General features: G+C 45.5%; 2 protein-coding genes across 3 annotated transcripts; one reads left to right on the top strand and one right to left on the bottom strand.

Annotated features, from left to right (window-relative positions):
• Positions 1-219: 219 nt before the first annotated feature.
• Positions 220-5424, bottom strand: LOC113694063 (sodium/pyruvate cotransporter BASS2, chloroplastic). Of its 2 annotated transcripts, XM_027212918.2 has the most exons (13): positions 4820-5418; positions 4534-4648; positions 3809-3932; positions 3636-3677; positions 3448-3561; positions 3280-3342; positions 3045-3172; positions 2794-2875; positions 2334-2385; positions 2049-2146; positions 1774-1932; positions 849-938; positions 220-734 (listed from the first exon to the last, which is right to left on the bottom strand). In XM_027212918.2, the coding sequence occupies exons 1-13, from the start codon at positions 4929-4931 to the stop codon at positions 657-659; spliced, it is 1257 nt and encodes a 418-aa protein (XP_027068719.1). In that variant the 5' UTR covers positions 4932-5418; the 3' UTR covers positions 220-656. The 2 variants fall into 2 exon arrangements, with proteins under 2 accessions (XP_027068719.1, XP_071908727.1); XM_072052626.1 differs by lacking the exons at positions 3280-3342; positions 3448-3561; positions 3636-3677 and having other exon boundaries at positions 4820-5424.
• A 2494-nt stretch (positions 5425-7918) lies between these two features.
• On the top strand, positions 7919-12427 carry LOC140008609 (uncharacterized). Its single transcript, XM_072053432.1, has one exon. The coding sequence runs from the start codon at positions 7919-7921 to the stop codon at positions 12425-12427; it is 4509 nt and encodes a 1502-aa protein (XP_071909533.1).
• Positions 12428-12894: the final 467 nt, after the last annotated feature.

Raw genomic sequence — 12894 nt, 5'->3', positions numbered from 1 at the left:
ATATATATATATATATATATATATATATATATATATATATAATCGAATTCGAACTGACTCGCAAACTAACGAATTTAGTATCTTTGAACTTAAATTCGATTTGATCAGCTCGAACTTAACTCGAGTTCAATATTGACTGAGCGGCTCGATTCGTTTTACAGTCATAGTCACATCACATAAGAGAGAGAAATGAATTAATTGAAAACATTAGATAGGAACTTATTTGAAATGATTTAAAATATATATATATACCATAACACTTTTTTGATACAATAATGGTTCATCAGTAGAACCCCTAATCCATTACAGGTTCTGGTGGCAATCCAAACCATGGCAGTCGCTAAGATCATGGAAATCATGAGAAAGTAAGAATCGACGATAAGATCGTTTACATTCGACTGTTAAGTTCCTATTTAGTGATATGGCTTTCATCCCTCCCTCTAAAACGATCTAAAATAGCATTTTAAAAGCCAGTGTGTTCTAATTTCAACTGCATCTACGACTTAAATTGACATAAACTCCAAAACTTAGCTTCTATTAAATCTGAAGCCAAAATATGGATGCAACTTCCGATGGTACTGCCATGATGCAATATAGAGATGCTACTGGAATCAAAGCTATAACCACCATCAACATGGATACGAACTTCAACTCTTTTACTCCTTGAAGTCATCCTTATCATCAACAGAAATTGGTCTGTTCCTCCACAACACGGCCAGACCACTTCCACCTAGCTGCATGTGGGATAATGACATTGAAAGTGTTAAGCCTTTGACTGGGAAAACCAGATATGACAGATCATCACATTAACCAAAAAAAAAAAAAAAAAATGGCACGAAGGGTCCTACCGCCATGCACACAACGCTAACTGCAGATGGCACTGCTACTAGAGGGTTTGTGAAATGCTTTTGTGCCAGTAAAAATCCGAGGGCAGAACTCTGTACAAGAATTCATGAGGAAACCAAAATAATGAGGACATTATAACATATTCCTGAAACAGACAGAGAAAAATAACTAGTGCATTGGTTTAAAGAGTGAGAGCTTCTTCCACGTTTTGAGGGCTATATGCAAGGCATACAACAGATGCCCACGCATTCATGCCAATTTCAGGAATCAATAACACGTTGATAGAGGCAAATCAGGTGAATCTTCAATTCTCCAGATTGTTCAATAAAAGATTTTATTACTTCAAGCAGCATTACGCTAGCAGTATCACTAACACAACATAACATAGTCAATCAATCTGTCATAGGACATGTATGGTATCACAAAAGGAGGCATAATGTGTATCTCATGTGATACCTACTTTAGACCATTGGTCAGTGAGGAACATCAAATGCAAGTTAGATCAACAGGACTCATGCTTTTGATCCTACTACTATCCTTCTCCTTCCCTGTCCCTGTCTAGTTGGGCCAGGCCGGCGTTCACATTTTGATCACGGTGCATTTCTGACCCTGATCGCTTTTTCATTTTTTTGGTTTTGTAATTCTTTTGGTCTCTGAATTCTGCTATCTATCGACTTCTATTTGAGCTCTGCAACTGCTCATCTCATCAGTTTATACAGTTCTGGATTAATGCCTTTACATTTCTACATTAGTAGGACTTTAATTGTTGAATCATCAAACTTATTTTTTTTTTATCATCAGTTTACAATATATATATAGTCATTTCGAGGGTTATTCTATGAGCATAGAACCATTGAATCTTATGGTAACTTCACAGAATTAATTAATGTACAAATAAGTATGCAATGTAGAGGAAAGGATAATTACCTGCATTCCACATTCTATGGAAATAGTTCTGGAAGTTGATTCACCAAATGATATTTTTGAGATCCAGTAACCAAGAAAAAATGCTGCAGCATGTAAGAGGGCCACTGGGAACAGCAATTGTGCTCCCTGAGTTTTCAGGACCTCTGAAACTTGACCAATCTTGAAGACACACAAGTATTAAAACCTTCTTTAAATAATAGAACTTTTGAAGAAACATGTTAAAGCACAAAAACGAAATCCTTATATGAAATTACAGCACAACACAATGAACTTACTGGGCTAGCACAAAGCAAAGTGGTAAGAATAACCCCAATCAAAGGCGTAACAGTGACAATTTTTGAAGTAAACTTTGGGAAAAACTCATTTGATAACACTGCCACAGAAAACGATAATGAAGTTAAAGCTGGATGTGTTTAATTATTATTATAAAATATAAGATATCAGAAAGTTACATGAAAATAACACTTCAGTTCAGAAGCAACATTAAACATGTTCCTACAAGATGATAAAAAAACAAAAAGGACTATATAGGAAATTAATATTATACACCTTTCAGTTACCTCCAATAATTGTTGGAACCAAGACAACCTGAAAAGTACTGATGGCAAGGCCCTGAAAAGAGGAGAAAATGGATTTTTGGTTTGTTACACATAAAAGGACTTCTTTCCTGGTAAGGTACAGAAGAAAGGAGCTAATGAATAGACGGCAACAAAACAAACATTGCTTTAGGACTACACATTGATTCAGCCAAACTACAGAGCATGTGTCTACAAGCCCATACATGATATTTTCCCTTACTGGTGAGCTAAGCTGCTTTAGGTATGGAAAATTAATAACAGCAATGTAAATAAATTTGCTGACTTTGGTTTGTTTCCTCTGCATCACCTAACACGTTTCCTTCTCTGAATGTATGGAAAGTTATCATTCTGAGGTGTACCACCAATTTTCAAATACCAGAATACTACTAATTAGCAGCTGTTATCCACCTTTGGGTAACTGGTAGAACTTGTATAGACTTACAGCTGCATCAACGGGGACAAGCTGGCCAGCAAGAAGCTTAGTCAGGAGAGGTGTCATCACAATAGCCCCAATCGTTGAACACCTGTAATGATAGCACAGAGTCATTTAGTGTCACATCCGTGACATACCAACTTACTAATTTTTTGACAGGCTCCTTAGACGAGGAAAAGAGATGTAGTTTCGGTAGCAGAAACTGCTTGTGCAATGAACCACCAATTAGTAATTTCTGCTGCCTTCAGAAGTAAACTTACGTTGTCATAAGAACAGAGAGTGCTACATTGCCCTTTGATATATAAGTAGCAACATTTGACGCCTGACCTCCAGGACAGCATGACACCAAAATAAGACCAGTTGCAAGAGGAGCTGACAATTTCAAAGTCTGCATCATAATCAATATATTACCAACATCTTATACAAAAATCTTCAACACCACAGATAAGAGCATATTATATATGTACAGTATGCTGCTTAGAAAAAGCCACATACCATTGCAATAAAGAAGCCTAGCATGGGCTTTATCAAATACTGAGCAAGAAATCCTACACCAACCTGGAAAATAATGCCGACAACTTACTTAAACGGACAAAGAAAGAAGATTCGATCTTATTATCATCACAAGAAGCCATAGATAACACAGAACAACTTGCTACTTACAGTCCATGGGTTCCGTAAACATCGTCTAAAGTCCTCAAATGTTAGCGTCAATCCCATCGAAAGCATAAGGAAACCCAATCCAATCGTGAAAAGATCCGTTTCTAACCAAGTTACCTATTAGATTTAATTCATTAGAGATCAATTACATTTCCTTTAGGAACTTTCCAAAGACAGAACAGCCAATTTACCATAGAAGGCTTATAGATGCCAATTATGGTACCCAGTATGACCTGCCAAGATCAAATAAACTCAACTATAAATCTCTTCCCAACACAATATTTCTTCTAAACAATGAAGAGAGAAGCAACTCAGCATCCATCAAGATGGAGTTTATCCAATCTAATGCGATGAAAGACCATACCCAAACAGGGAAAAGAGTCGTCAATATTTCAATTATTCTCTCATATTGGCTCATTTCTCCAGGAGAGCTGCTAGGAAGATCTCCAGATACATTTGCAGCTGTGTTGCAATAACATCTTCCATTCCTAATCACATCAGTTCGTGGTTATTAGCAAATTAGTGCAATAATGGCATGTACTTGAATCATCATAGGTAATAGTATAAAGTGTTTGAAAGTTTCACTTTAATTGAGTTGTTGATAAGAAAGGATCGAAAATTCGTGTGTAAGAAGTAAATGTAATCAAAGAGGGATTATAAAAGTTCACACAAACACAGCCTCAAATTGGGAGCACTGATATTTCAATTAAAAATTACTAGCATGGCTTGGGCCACTTCTTGAATAAAAAAGTACAGATAACAGGTGTCAAATCCCAAGAGGATATGTTACTCAAAAGGACATGGAAATTCTCTTCCAGTCCAAACCTTGTTCACTTTGAAAATAAATAACAAAACCTGTACCCTGAAATAAAGCAAAGTTAGACATGTTGACCACACTGATAAACAAGAGTTACTACCTAATAGCTTTCTTGGGTGGCAAGAACACATTGATCATACAGCTGATAGCATTGTAATGTCCATTTTAACTTTCTCGGCAAAACATTAACCAGTATGAAGTTAATAGTACATACACATGCTTTGATACAAGGAAGGAGTTCTTGAGCATCATCCCATGAAACAGAAACATACCTGGACTCAAATGAATCCTCAAACAAGGAAGAGGGAGTGACAGCAAATATTGAACTTTGTGGTTTGTTCTGGATTGGTAAACCAGCCTCAGGCATAGCAATTCCACTTCTTATACCTGAAATCAACATAAATTCCTAACTCCAGGAATAGACCTCAATAAGAACTGCCAAAATATACATATAAAGCCCAATAAAAGCCAATTGCCACCAGAACCAACATGCCAAACAAATTAATGAAATTTACAAAGCCAAAGAGGATATGAAAACATTCAAGAACCAACACATACTCAAATTGGTTTTCGGTGTCCTTGCAGAAAGGCCAAAACTTCGTCTCTGATACACCTCAGATGACTGCAAACTCTTACAATCTTTAGCAACAATTCTTGAGATAGAAGCCATTGCTTACGGTATCAAGAGGGCCAAACGCAACAATAAAGTAAAAGGGCCTGGCGCTAAAATTTTGTTTGAATCAATAATATGTTGAGCTTGGGTTTTGAGTGAGAGAGGTTCGCGGTAGCAGCGGCAACAGAGTGGAGTGAACCAGTGACGTGAAAGAGTATAGGGAAACCGTGAAAAATGAAAGGTTGGGGGATGTTTGTTCATTATTTCGAAGATAACAGAATTTTCAGACCCAAAAAAAGAAAAAGATAGCAGATTTTCTTGTGGGGGGCCGTGGAAACCAAGGAGGTGCACAACTGCCACTTAATTAGCCAATTGGGTCTGATCTGATCTAGCCGTTTTGGCAACTTTCAATATTGCAACGACCCATGACAGATAAGGGGGAAAAAAATGGTTGGGGTCTATATTTCTGCATGTTCCTATCCTGTCCTGTCCTGTTCGAAGGACCATCGGACGTCCCATTTTTTGGTGGGTTACTCGTAAACCGAAGTTCCCACATTTCGTGAGCGGTTATTGTCAAGACGTCGATACGAGCGGTCGAGGATTGGCACCGGTTGGAATGAGATGAACCCAAAAGTCAAATACTCCCATCTTTGGATTCAAGGAGACTTCCTAACAGTTTAAGCTGGATGTTCAATTTATCATAATGGCACAGCTTTGTGTAACATGCCAATATTGTCCTTAACAAATAACAAGCCAAGTGAGAAAAAAAAAAAATCTTTGCAACTGACTTGAGAGGGGTAGTTTTATCATTTTTGTTGTGGCAATATCAGATAAAGCAAAAAAATGAAAATGATGAAGGTCTATGGTCACTTGAATGATGTTTTGAAGGGTCTTGGTGTGCTTCTGAGGTATAGTTTGAGCTTCAAAGTTGCTAGTTTCTTCCCTCGTGTACCTACAGACCAACAACAGCGCAGAGAACCGAGTCTCTGATTTGGGACATGAAGCCCAAGCATTGAGGCAGGGCTCAATCTGAATATGCGATGCCGTAAAGAACAAATCCACTGCTCTCAAAGGCGCCGAAAGCGGCCCTTTGTGTGGCCAAGCTTTTGAGAGAGCCGAAAACGTTGGCCCAAGTCAAGAACAAGAAGATGAATACCCGGTGTTGTCATTCTCACAGAGTTATGTTTATTTATAGTTGTTGCGAATCTTTTTTCTTTTTTTTTTTTTAAAAATTTCAAGCAAGGGACGGGTATAATTTAAGAAGCAGATAGGAGGGCCTTTAGGGACAGAGGGGATTAGAACTTAAAATTTCTAAATCCTAAGATCTCAACATTAACCGTTAGATCAAGACTTTGTCGGCACAATGTGATAATCTCTGATAACATATGACAGACAAGCATTTAGGTGTATTACTGTAAATAAAACATTGAAAGTTCAGGCTGAGAGGCTGGTGCATGCTTTGTTGAGTCGCTTAGAATTTCAGTGAAGTTCTAATTAACGAGTGTATCGATTGGATTTCAAGTCGGGAAATTCTTAATCGATGTAATGATCATTTGTATCCTCTCTCCAGGTGCGGTCTTACTTTGAACAAACCAACCATGAATATTTCGACCGTACTTGCGTCCGAAAAAAAATACTCTCGTGGCTTGACCAGGCTCATTTGTACCCACTACTCCATCCAAGTTAAGCAACAGCCCGCTAATTATCCAGCAAGTACCAAACCTTGGTTGTAATACTCACCGGCTGGCGAGAACCACACCTAACACCTTTTCTTTTTGGCCCTTTTAAAGCTGAAATCGGTGGGAAACATTTGAACTGCCACATAAGTAGTAGTGGTGTGTTGATGGGTTTCAGCAGATTTAGGTGATGGTCCATCATTCTGTTCAATAAATTGTTAGATCAGGTTGGTGGAGCACAATTCTGCCCATTCTTGAATTGTACGTATTGCTGTCTTTTCTACTAATACAGGATTCCGTATTTTTGTAACCTGCAGACATTCTTGTCCTGTTAGAGAAGCCTGCCTAAACTGGCTTTAGGTATTCGCGCGCGCGTGTATTTATATATATATATAAAAGTCGTAAACGCGAATGATTTAATTACAGGTTCCAGCAAAAAATGATGTTGTGTTGATATTCTCTGAATACTAGCTGGCACAGAAAATGATGCGCATCGCATGATCATTCTCTAAGATGTACTCAGTATACAAGACGGGGACGGACATGTTTGGTTTTGAAAGGAATTACTCATTCTTGATCTTCATCCTTGGTTTTATATCTTATCTTCTGCGATTTTTTTTTATTTTTCAACAATAGATAATAAACACACGCACACCCAGAATCTAAGATAACTCCACAAGTTTACTCAAAAGACAATTGCCGGATTATGAGTAAACCTGACGAACTTAAATCCTACGCACGCGTACTTATCACCACCGATGTGAGAACGAGGATTTTGGGGGGAAAGGGAATTGGGAAGGCAATGAGCTTTGCTGTTTCCAACTAGTTAACGTCGCGAGTACTGCGAGATACCAACACTATACAAGACATTAATAATTGGTACCTGTAGTGGAGCCCATGAGCACATCGGCCCGGTCCACATACACGTCAGCTCGGCTCAAGAGTCCCGACGTGATGGGCTGGTCTAAGGGTCAGGTCCACCCGCAGGACCAGACGAGCACCGCCTCCCAGGCGGATGGGCCTGATGGGCTTCGGAGCCCGCGCCTACCAGAGCTGGGTAGTGGAGCCCTAGAGGCTTATCCTCTCCAATAAGGACTCCTTGTCCTACCAGGAAACTACCACCTGGTGTTCTATAAATACCACACCCATAAGAAACACAAGGTACGCTACGCATAGTGCAGACTCTATTCTTTTTACTTACAAACCAGTTCTGACTTGATCGTCGGAGTTGCTACAGGGGACTCAGCCCCGCAGCTCGCTCACGTGCAGGTCGGACGCTCAACCAGCTCAGTTCGGATCTTCACTTCGGCAGTCGCATCAATTGGCGCCGTCTGTGGGAAACAAGTATTCTCTTTTTTCGCGAACAACATGCCGAAAACTAGATCTCAGAGGAATGTGGATGGTGCTGAGGGGAACGCACAGGGCGGTCCCCAACAAGTTCACCTGGAAGCCCACACAGGGGAGGCAAGGGTCGAGCTCTCGCAGATCTCGCCGGAACAACTGGTGCAGTCGGTTGCCGCGAACTTGCCTACCTTTGAGGCTATTGTGACGTACTTGAAGGGACAATCTGGACAATCTGGTGCAGTGAAGGGACAATCTGGAGTCCCTCCCAGTCCGGAGCGTCGGGTGCGGAAAACGGGCAGAACAGGGAGTTCGGAATCCCGATCTGGAAGCCCCAGGTCGAAGAGGGCGCGAAGGGAAGTTACACGCGAGCAGGTCCCGGTGCCAGAGCCCTCTCATAGGAATTCCCGAACTAGCCATCCGGAGCCCGTTCTGAGGCCTGCCCGGATGGAGGACCCTCATAGGAAGGAGAATTATCAGGTCCAGGATGAACTGGACCTCCTGCTGGATCCGGAGGCGGATAGGTACACCGCCTCTCCTTTCGTACCGGATATCGAAGATTACCCTCTGCCTGCCAAGTTCAAAATACCAACCATGAAATCCTACGACGCGACCACAGATCCGGAGGATCACTTGTTCGCGTTCCTGACTCAGATGCGCCTACAGACAGCTGCGGATGCAGTTAGGTGCAAGACCTTCCCGATGTTCTTGGAGGGAAAGGCCCGACAGTGGTTCCAGGGTTTGCCCCCCAGGTCAGTTCGGTCGTTCAGTCAGCTCGCGCGGCTGTTCGCGGCCCAGTTCGTCTCCTCTCGCGCTTATTCCAAAACCACGGCTCACCTGATGACTGTTCATCAAAGGCCTGAGGAGTCATTGCGTGAATATATGGTGCGTTTCAACAATGAATCCCTTCAGGTACGTGACCGAGATGACAAGGTTGTGATGGCAGCCTTTGTCAATGGGCTGCGCAAGCAGAAATTGTACACGGAGTTTGTAGAGAGACCTCCCAAGTCCGTCCGGGAGATGCTAGACCAAGCTCATGAGAAGGCAAATGCCGAGGAAGCCAATCGGTTGAAGGGCGTCCAGGAAAGGCTGCGGGATGACAAGCGCAGGAAGGGCGCCGACCTGGGGGAGTCGCGGACAGGTCAGGGCCGCCAGAATATACCCGAGCGCTTGCCTCGGAGCCAACCATGGGAGAAAGAGAAGACCTGGACTTCGCTCACCGCGCCCAGGGCTCGGGTTCTGGCTGTAATGGAGCAGCAAGGGATCTCTCGCCCTCCTCGGCCGTTGGGGGGTGACAAAGCTCAGCGCGACCAGGGCTTGTATTGTGCGTACCACAGGGACGTAGGGCACGACACGGAGGACTGTCGGCACCTCAAAAAGGAGATCGAGAAACTGATACGGAGAGGTCATCTTGGGCAGTTCGTCCGTGACGGGCGTGCAGATCAGAAGCAAGGAGGGTTCAAGCGAGATCGGACGACTAGCTCGCACGACCGACCTCGAGGTCCCCGTGATCGTACTCCGGAGCAGGGGGTCCAGAACCTAGCCGGAGTGATCAACACCATTGCGGGGGGACCTGCTGGAGGAGATAGCCACACTGCTCGGCGAAACAACCGGCCTCCTCCCAGCGGGGAGAGCTCGAATAAGCGATTAAAGGTGTACGAGGAGATCATATACGGGCCAGAGGACGCAGTACCCTTAGCCTCCAATAGCCATGAAGCAATTGTGGTAGAAGTTATCATGTGTAACTATAAGGTAAAGAAAGTGTACATCGACAATGGGAGTGCCATCGATGTGCTGTATTACAAGACCTTCAAGGAGTTGCAGCTGGAAGACAAGCAGCTCATCCCCGTTCGAACTCCCTTGATAGGTTTTGCAGGTCCGCCAGTCAGGCCAGAAGGAATGATAACCCTCATGGTCACTGTAGGGGAATCACCCAAGTGCCGAACTGTCCCGGTGAATTTCGCGGTGCTAAAGGAGCCGTCCTCCTACAATATGATACTGGGACGACCTACCTTAAACGCCCTCCGGGCTGTCTGTTCGACCCTGCACCTTAGCATGAAGTTCCCAACGCCTGATGGGGTGGCCGAGGTGCTGGGAGACCCGGAGGTGGCTCGGGCCTGTTACATCGCAACTCTCAAAGGTAAGGAGAAGCTGGTGGCCCAGACGGCCTGTCTGGAGCCCTGGGAGCCTTCTGAAAAGGAGGAAAGGTTGGAGACGGATGAGAGTCTGGTCGAACTGCCCATCTGTCTCAAGCGACCTGATCGTGGGGTAAAGGTCGGAGCTGGACTGAGCGAGCTGACTCGGAGAGCCCTGAAGTCTCTGCTGGAGGAATATGCCGAGATTTTTGCGTGGAGTGCTGATGACATGCCCGGAGTCCCTCCCGAGCTGACAGTTCACAGATTGCACGTTGATCCAAACATCCGGCCAGTGAAGCAAAAGAAGAGGAATTTCGCTCCCGAGCGCAACGAGGTCGTCAAAGAAGAGGTAGGCAAGTTGTTGGAGGCCAAAATTGTGAAGGAGATCTACTATCCGACCTGGTTGGCCAATCCCGTGCTGGTCAAAAAGGAGGATAAGGCCTGGAGGATGTGTGTAGACTTCACCGACCTGAACAGGGCCTGTCCGAAGGATTGTTACCCCCTCCCGCGTATCGACCAGCTGGTGGACTCAACCACGGGGTACGAGATCTTCTGCTTTCTGGATGCTTTCAAAGGTTATCACCAGATAGCTCTGGACGAGGAAGATCAGGAGAAGACAGCCTTCATCACCGAATACGGTACGTATTGTTATACCACCATGCCATTTGGGTTGAAAAATGCAGGTGCGACCTATCAACGGCTGGTCAACAAGCTGTTTAAAAACCAGATCGGCCGAAATATGGAATTGTACGTGGATGACATGCTGGTAAAAAGCCGAACTCAGGATCAGTTCATCAAGGACCTCAGAGAGATCTTTGACGTTCTACGGAGCTCGCGGATGCGGCTGAACCCCAAGAAGTGCACCTTCGGGGTCAGGTCGGGCAAGTTCCTAGGGTACATGATATCCAAGGACGGGGTAAGAGCTAATCCCGACAAGGTAAAAGCTATCATGGACATGGCTCCTCCCCGAAACATAAAAGAGGTCCAACGGCTAGCTGGCAGGATGGCGGCCCTGAACAGGTTCTTGTCGAAGTCAGCCGTTCGAGGTTCCCCCTTCTTCAGGGCCCTGCGGAGAGGCCCCCAGTTCGAGTGGACTCCGGAGTGCCAGCGGGCATTTGACGAGCTCAAGGCCCACATCGCGCGCTTGCCAGCCTTGACCTCCCCCGCGCAAGGAGAAGTCTTATTCATCTATTTGGCGGTTGGGGAGGAGGCAATCAGTGCGGTGTTAGTTCGGGAAGAAGGCAAAATCCAGAAGCCCATATACTATGTCAGCCGGGCTTTGCAGGGGGCGGAGCCGAGGTACACCTCAATTGAGCGGTATGTTTTGGCACTGGTGCACGCGACCCGGAAGCTCAGGTCCTACTTGCAAACTCACCCCGTGGTGGTCATGACCGACCAGCCTCTCAAGCAAATTCTTTCAAAGCCTGATGCATCAAGAAGAATGGTAAGGTGGGCAGTGGAATTGTCTGAATACGATCTTAGCTACCAACCCCGCACGGCCATTAAGGCACAAGCATTGGCAGATTTCATAGCTGAAGGAATCTCCTTTGGGCAAGAGCAGCCGCCAGCCAAGCTGAGCAGAGGCGCAGCCAAGGCCGAACAGGCCAGAGGAGCTGTCGAGGTCGTACAGGCCGTCGGAACCAAATCGACCCAAGACGTGGCTGAGGCCGGACAGGTCAGAGAAGCTGCCGAGGTCACAAGGGGTGCTAGGGCTTTCATGGCTGAACAGATCATAGACGCAGTCGAGGCCAAGCACGCCGAGGGACTTGCCGAGGTCGCACAGGCCACAAAGGGAGCCAAGGCCGAGCTGGTCAAAGAGGCTGTAGCCGGTGAACAGGTCACGGGCAAGGTCGAGCGGACCATCCCGACCTGGACGCTTTTCGTGGATGGATCTTCCAGCAAGGAAGGCTGTGGAGCAGGGCTTCTTTTGACTAGCCCCATGGGGGACGAGCTGGCCTACGCCCTGAGGTTTGATTTCAGGGCCTCTAACAATGAGTCCGAATACGAGGCTTTGGTCGCGGGGATGATGATAGCTCGGAAGTTGGGGGCCGAGTCAATAGAAGTCTACAGCGACTCGCAACTGATAGTCAACCAAGTAGGAGGAAGTTACGACGTTAAAGAGGAGCCCTTAAGGAGATACGTTGCCAAGGTACATGAGCTGAGAGCCCAGTTCAGGACATTCGCGCTTAAGCAGGTCCCGCGAAGCCAGAATAAGAGAGCGGATGCTCTATCCAAGCTAGCTTCCACCTCGGTCGGCACGTTGAACCAAGAGATCCTGGTGGAGGTTGTCAGAAATCGGGCGTATGATCAACTCGACACAGCCGTTATTCAGGTAATCAGCTCGTGGATGGATCCCATAGTGCGGTACCTGGCAGGTGGAGAACTCCCCCAAGCCGAATAGAGGCCAGGAGGGTCCTCCTCAGGTCGCGGGGGTACGAGCTCTCGAATGGGGTACTTTACAAGAAATCTTACCTACGACCGTGGCTGAGGTGCATCACTCCGGAGGAGGGAAACTACATCCTGCGTGAACTGCATGAGGGCCTCTGTGGAAACCACGTCGGCCCAAGGGTCTTGGCCAAGAAGGGAATGTTGTCCGGGTACTATTGGCCGACCATGTTCTTGGATTCAGCCGAACTGGTAGCTAGGTGTAAGTCCTGCCAGCTGCATGCACCGATCCACCACGCCCCAACTCAGGAGATGATTCCTCTTCAGAGTCCTTGGCCTTTTTTCCAATGGGGAATCGACCTGTTAGGTCCGTTTCCCCGAGCTCCGGGGGGTTATGAGCATGTCGTGGTGGCTGTAGATTATTTCACCAAATGGGTGGAGGCCGAGCCCCTTACCACCATCAGCAGCAGGTCGGTGCAGAAG

Source organism: Coffea arabica, chromosome 6c (assembly GCF_036785885.1).
Source record: "Coffea arabica cultivar ET-39 chromosome 6c, Coffea Arabica ET-39 HiFi, whole genome shotgun sequence".
Lineage (NCBI taxonomy): Eukaryota > Viridiplantae > Streptophyta > Magnoliopsida > Gentianales > Rubiaceae > Coffea > Coffea arabica.
Note: the sequence above shows the minus strand (reverse complement) of the source record. Positions and strands in the feature narration are given on the sequence as shown.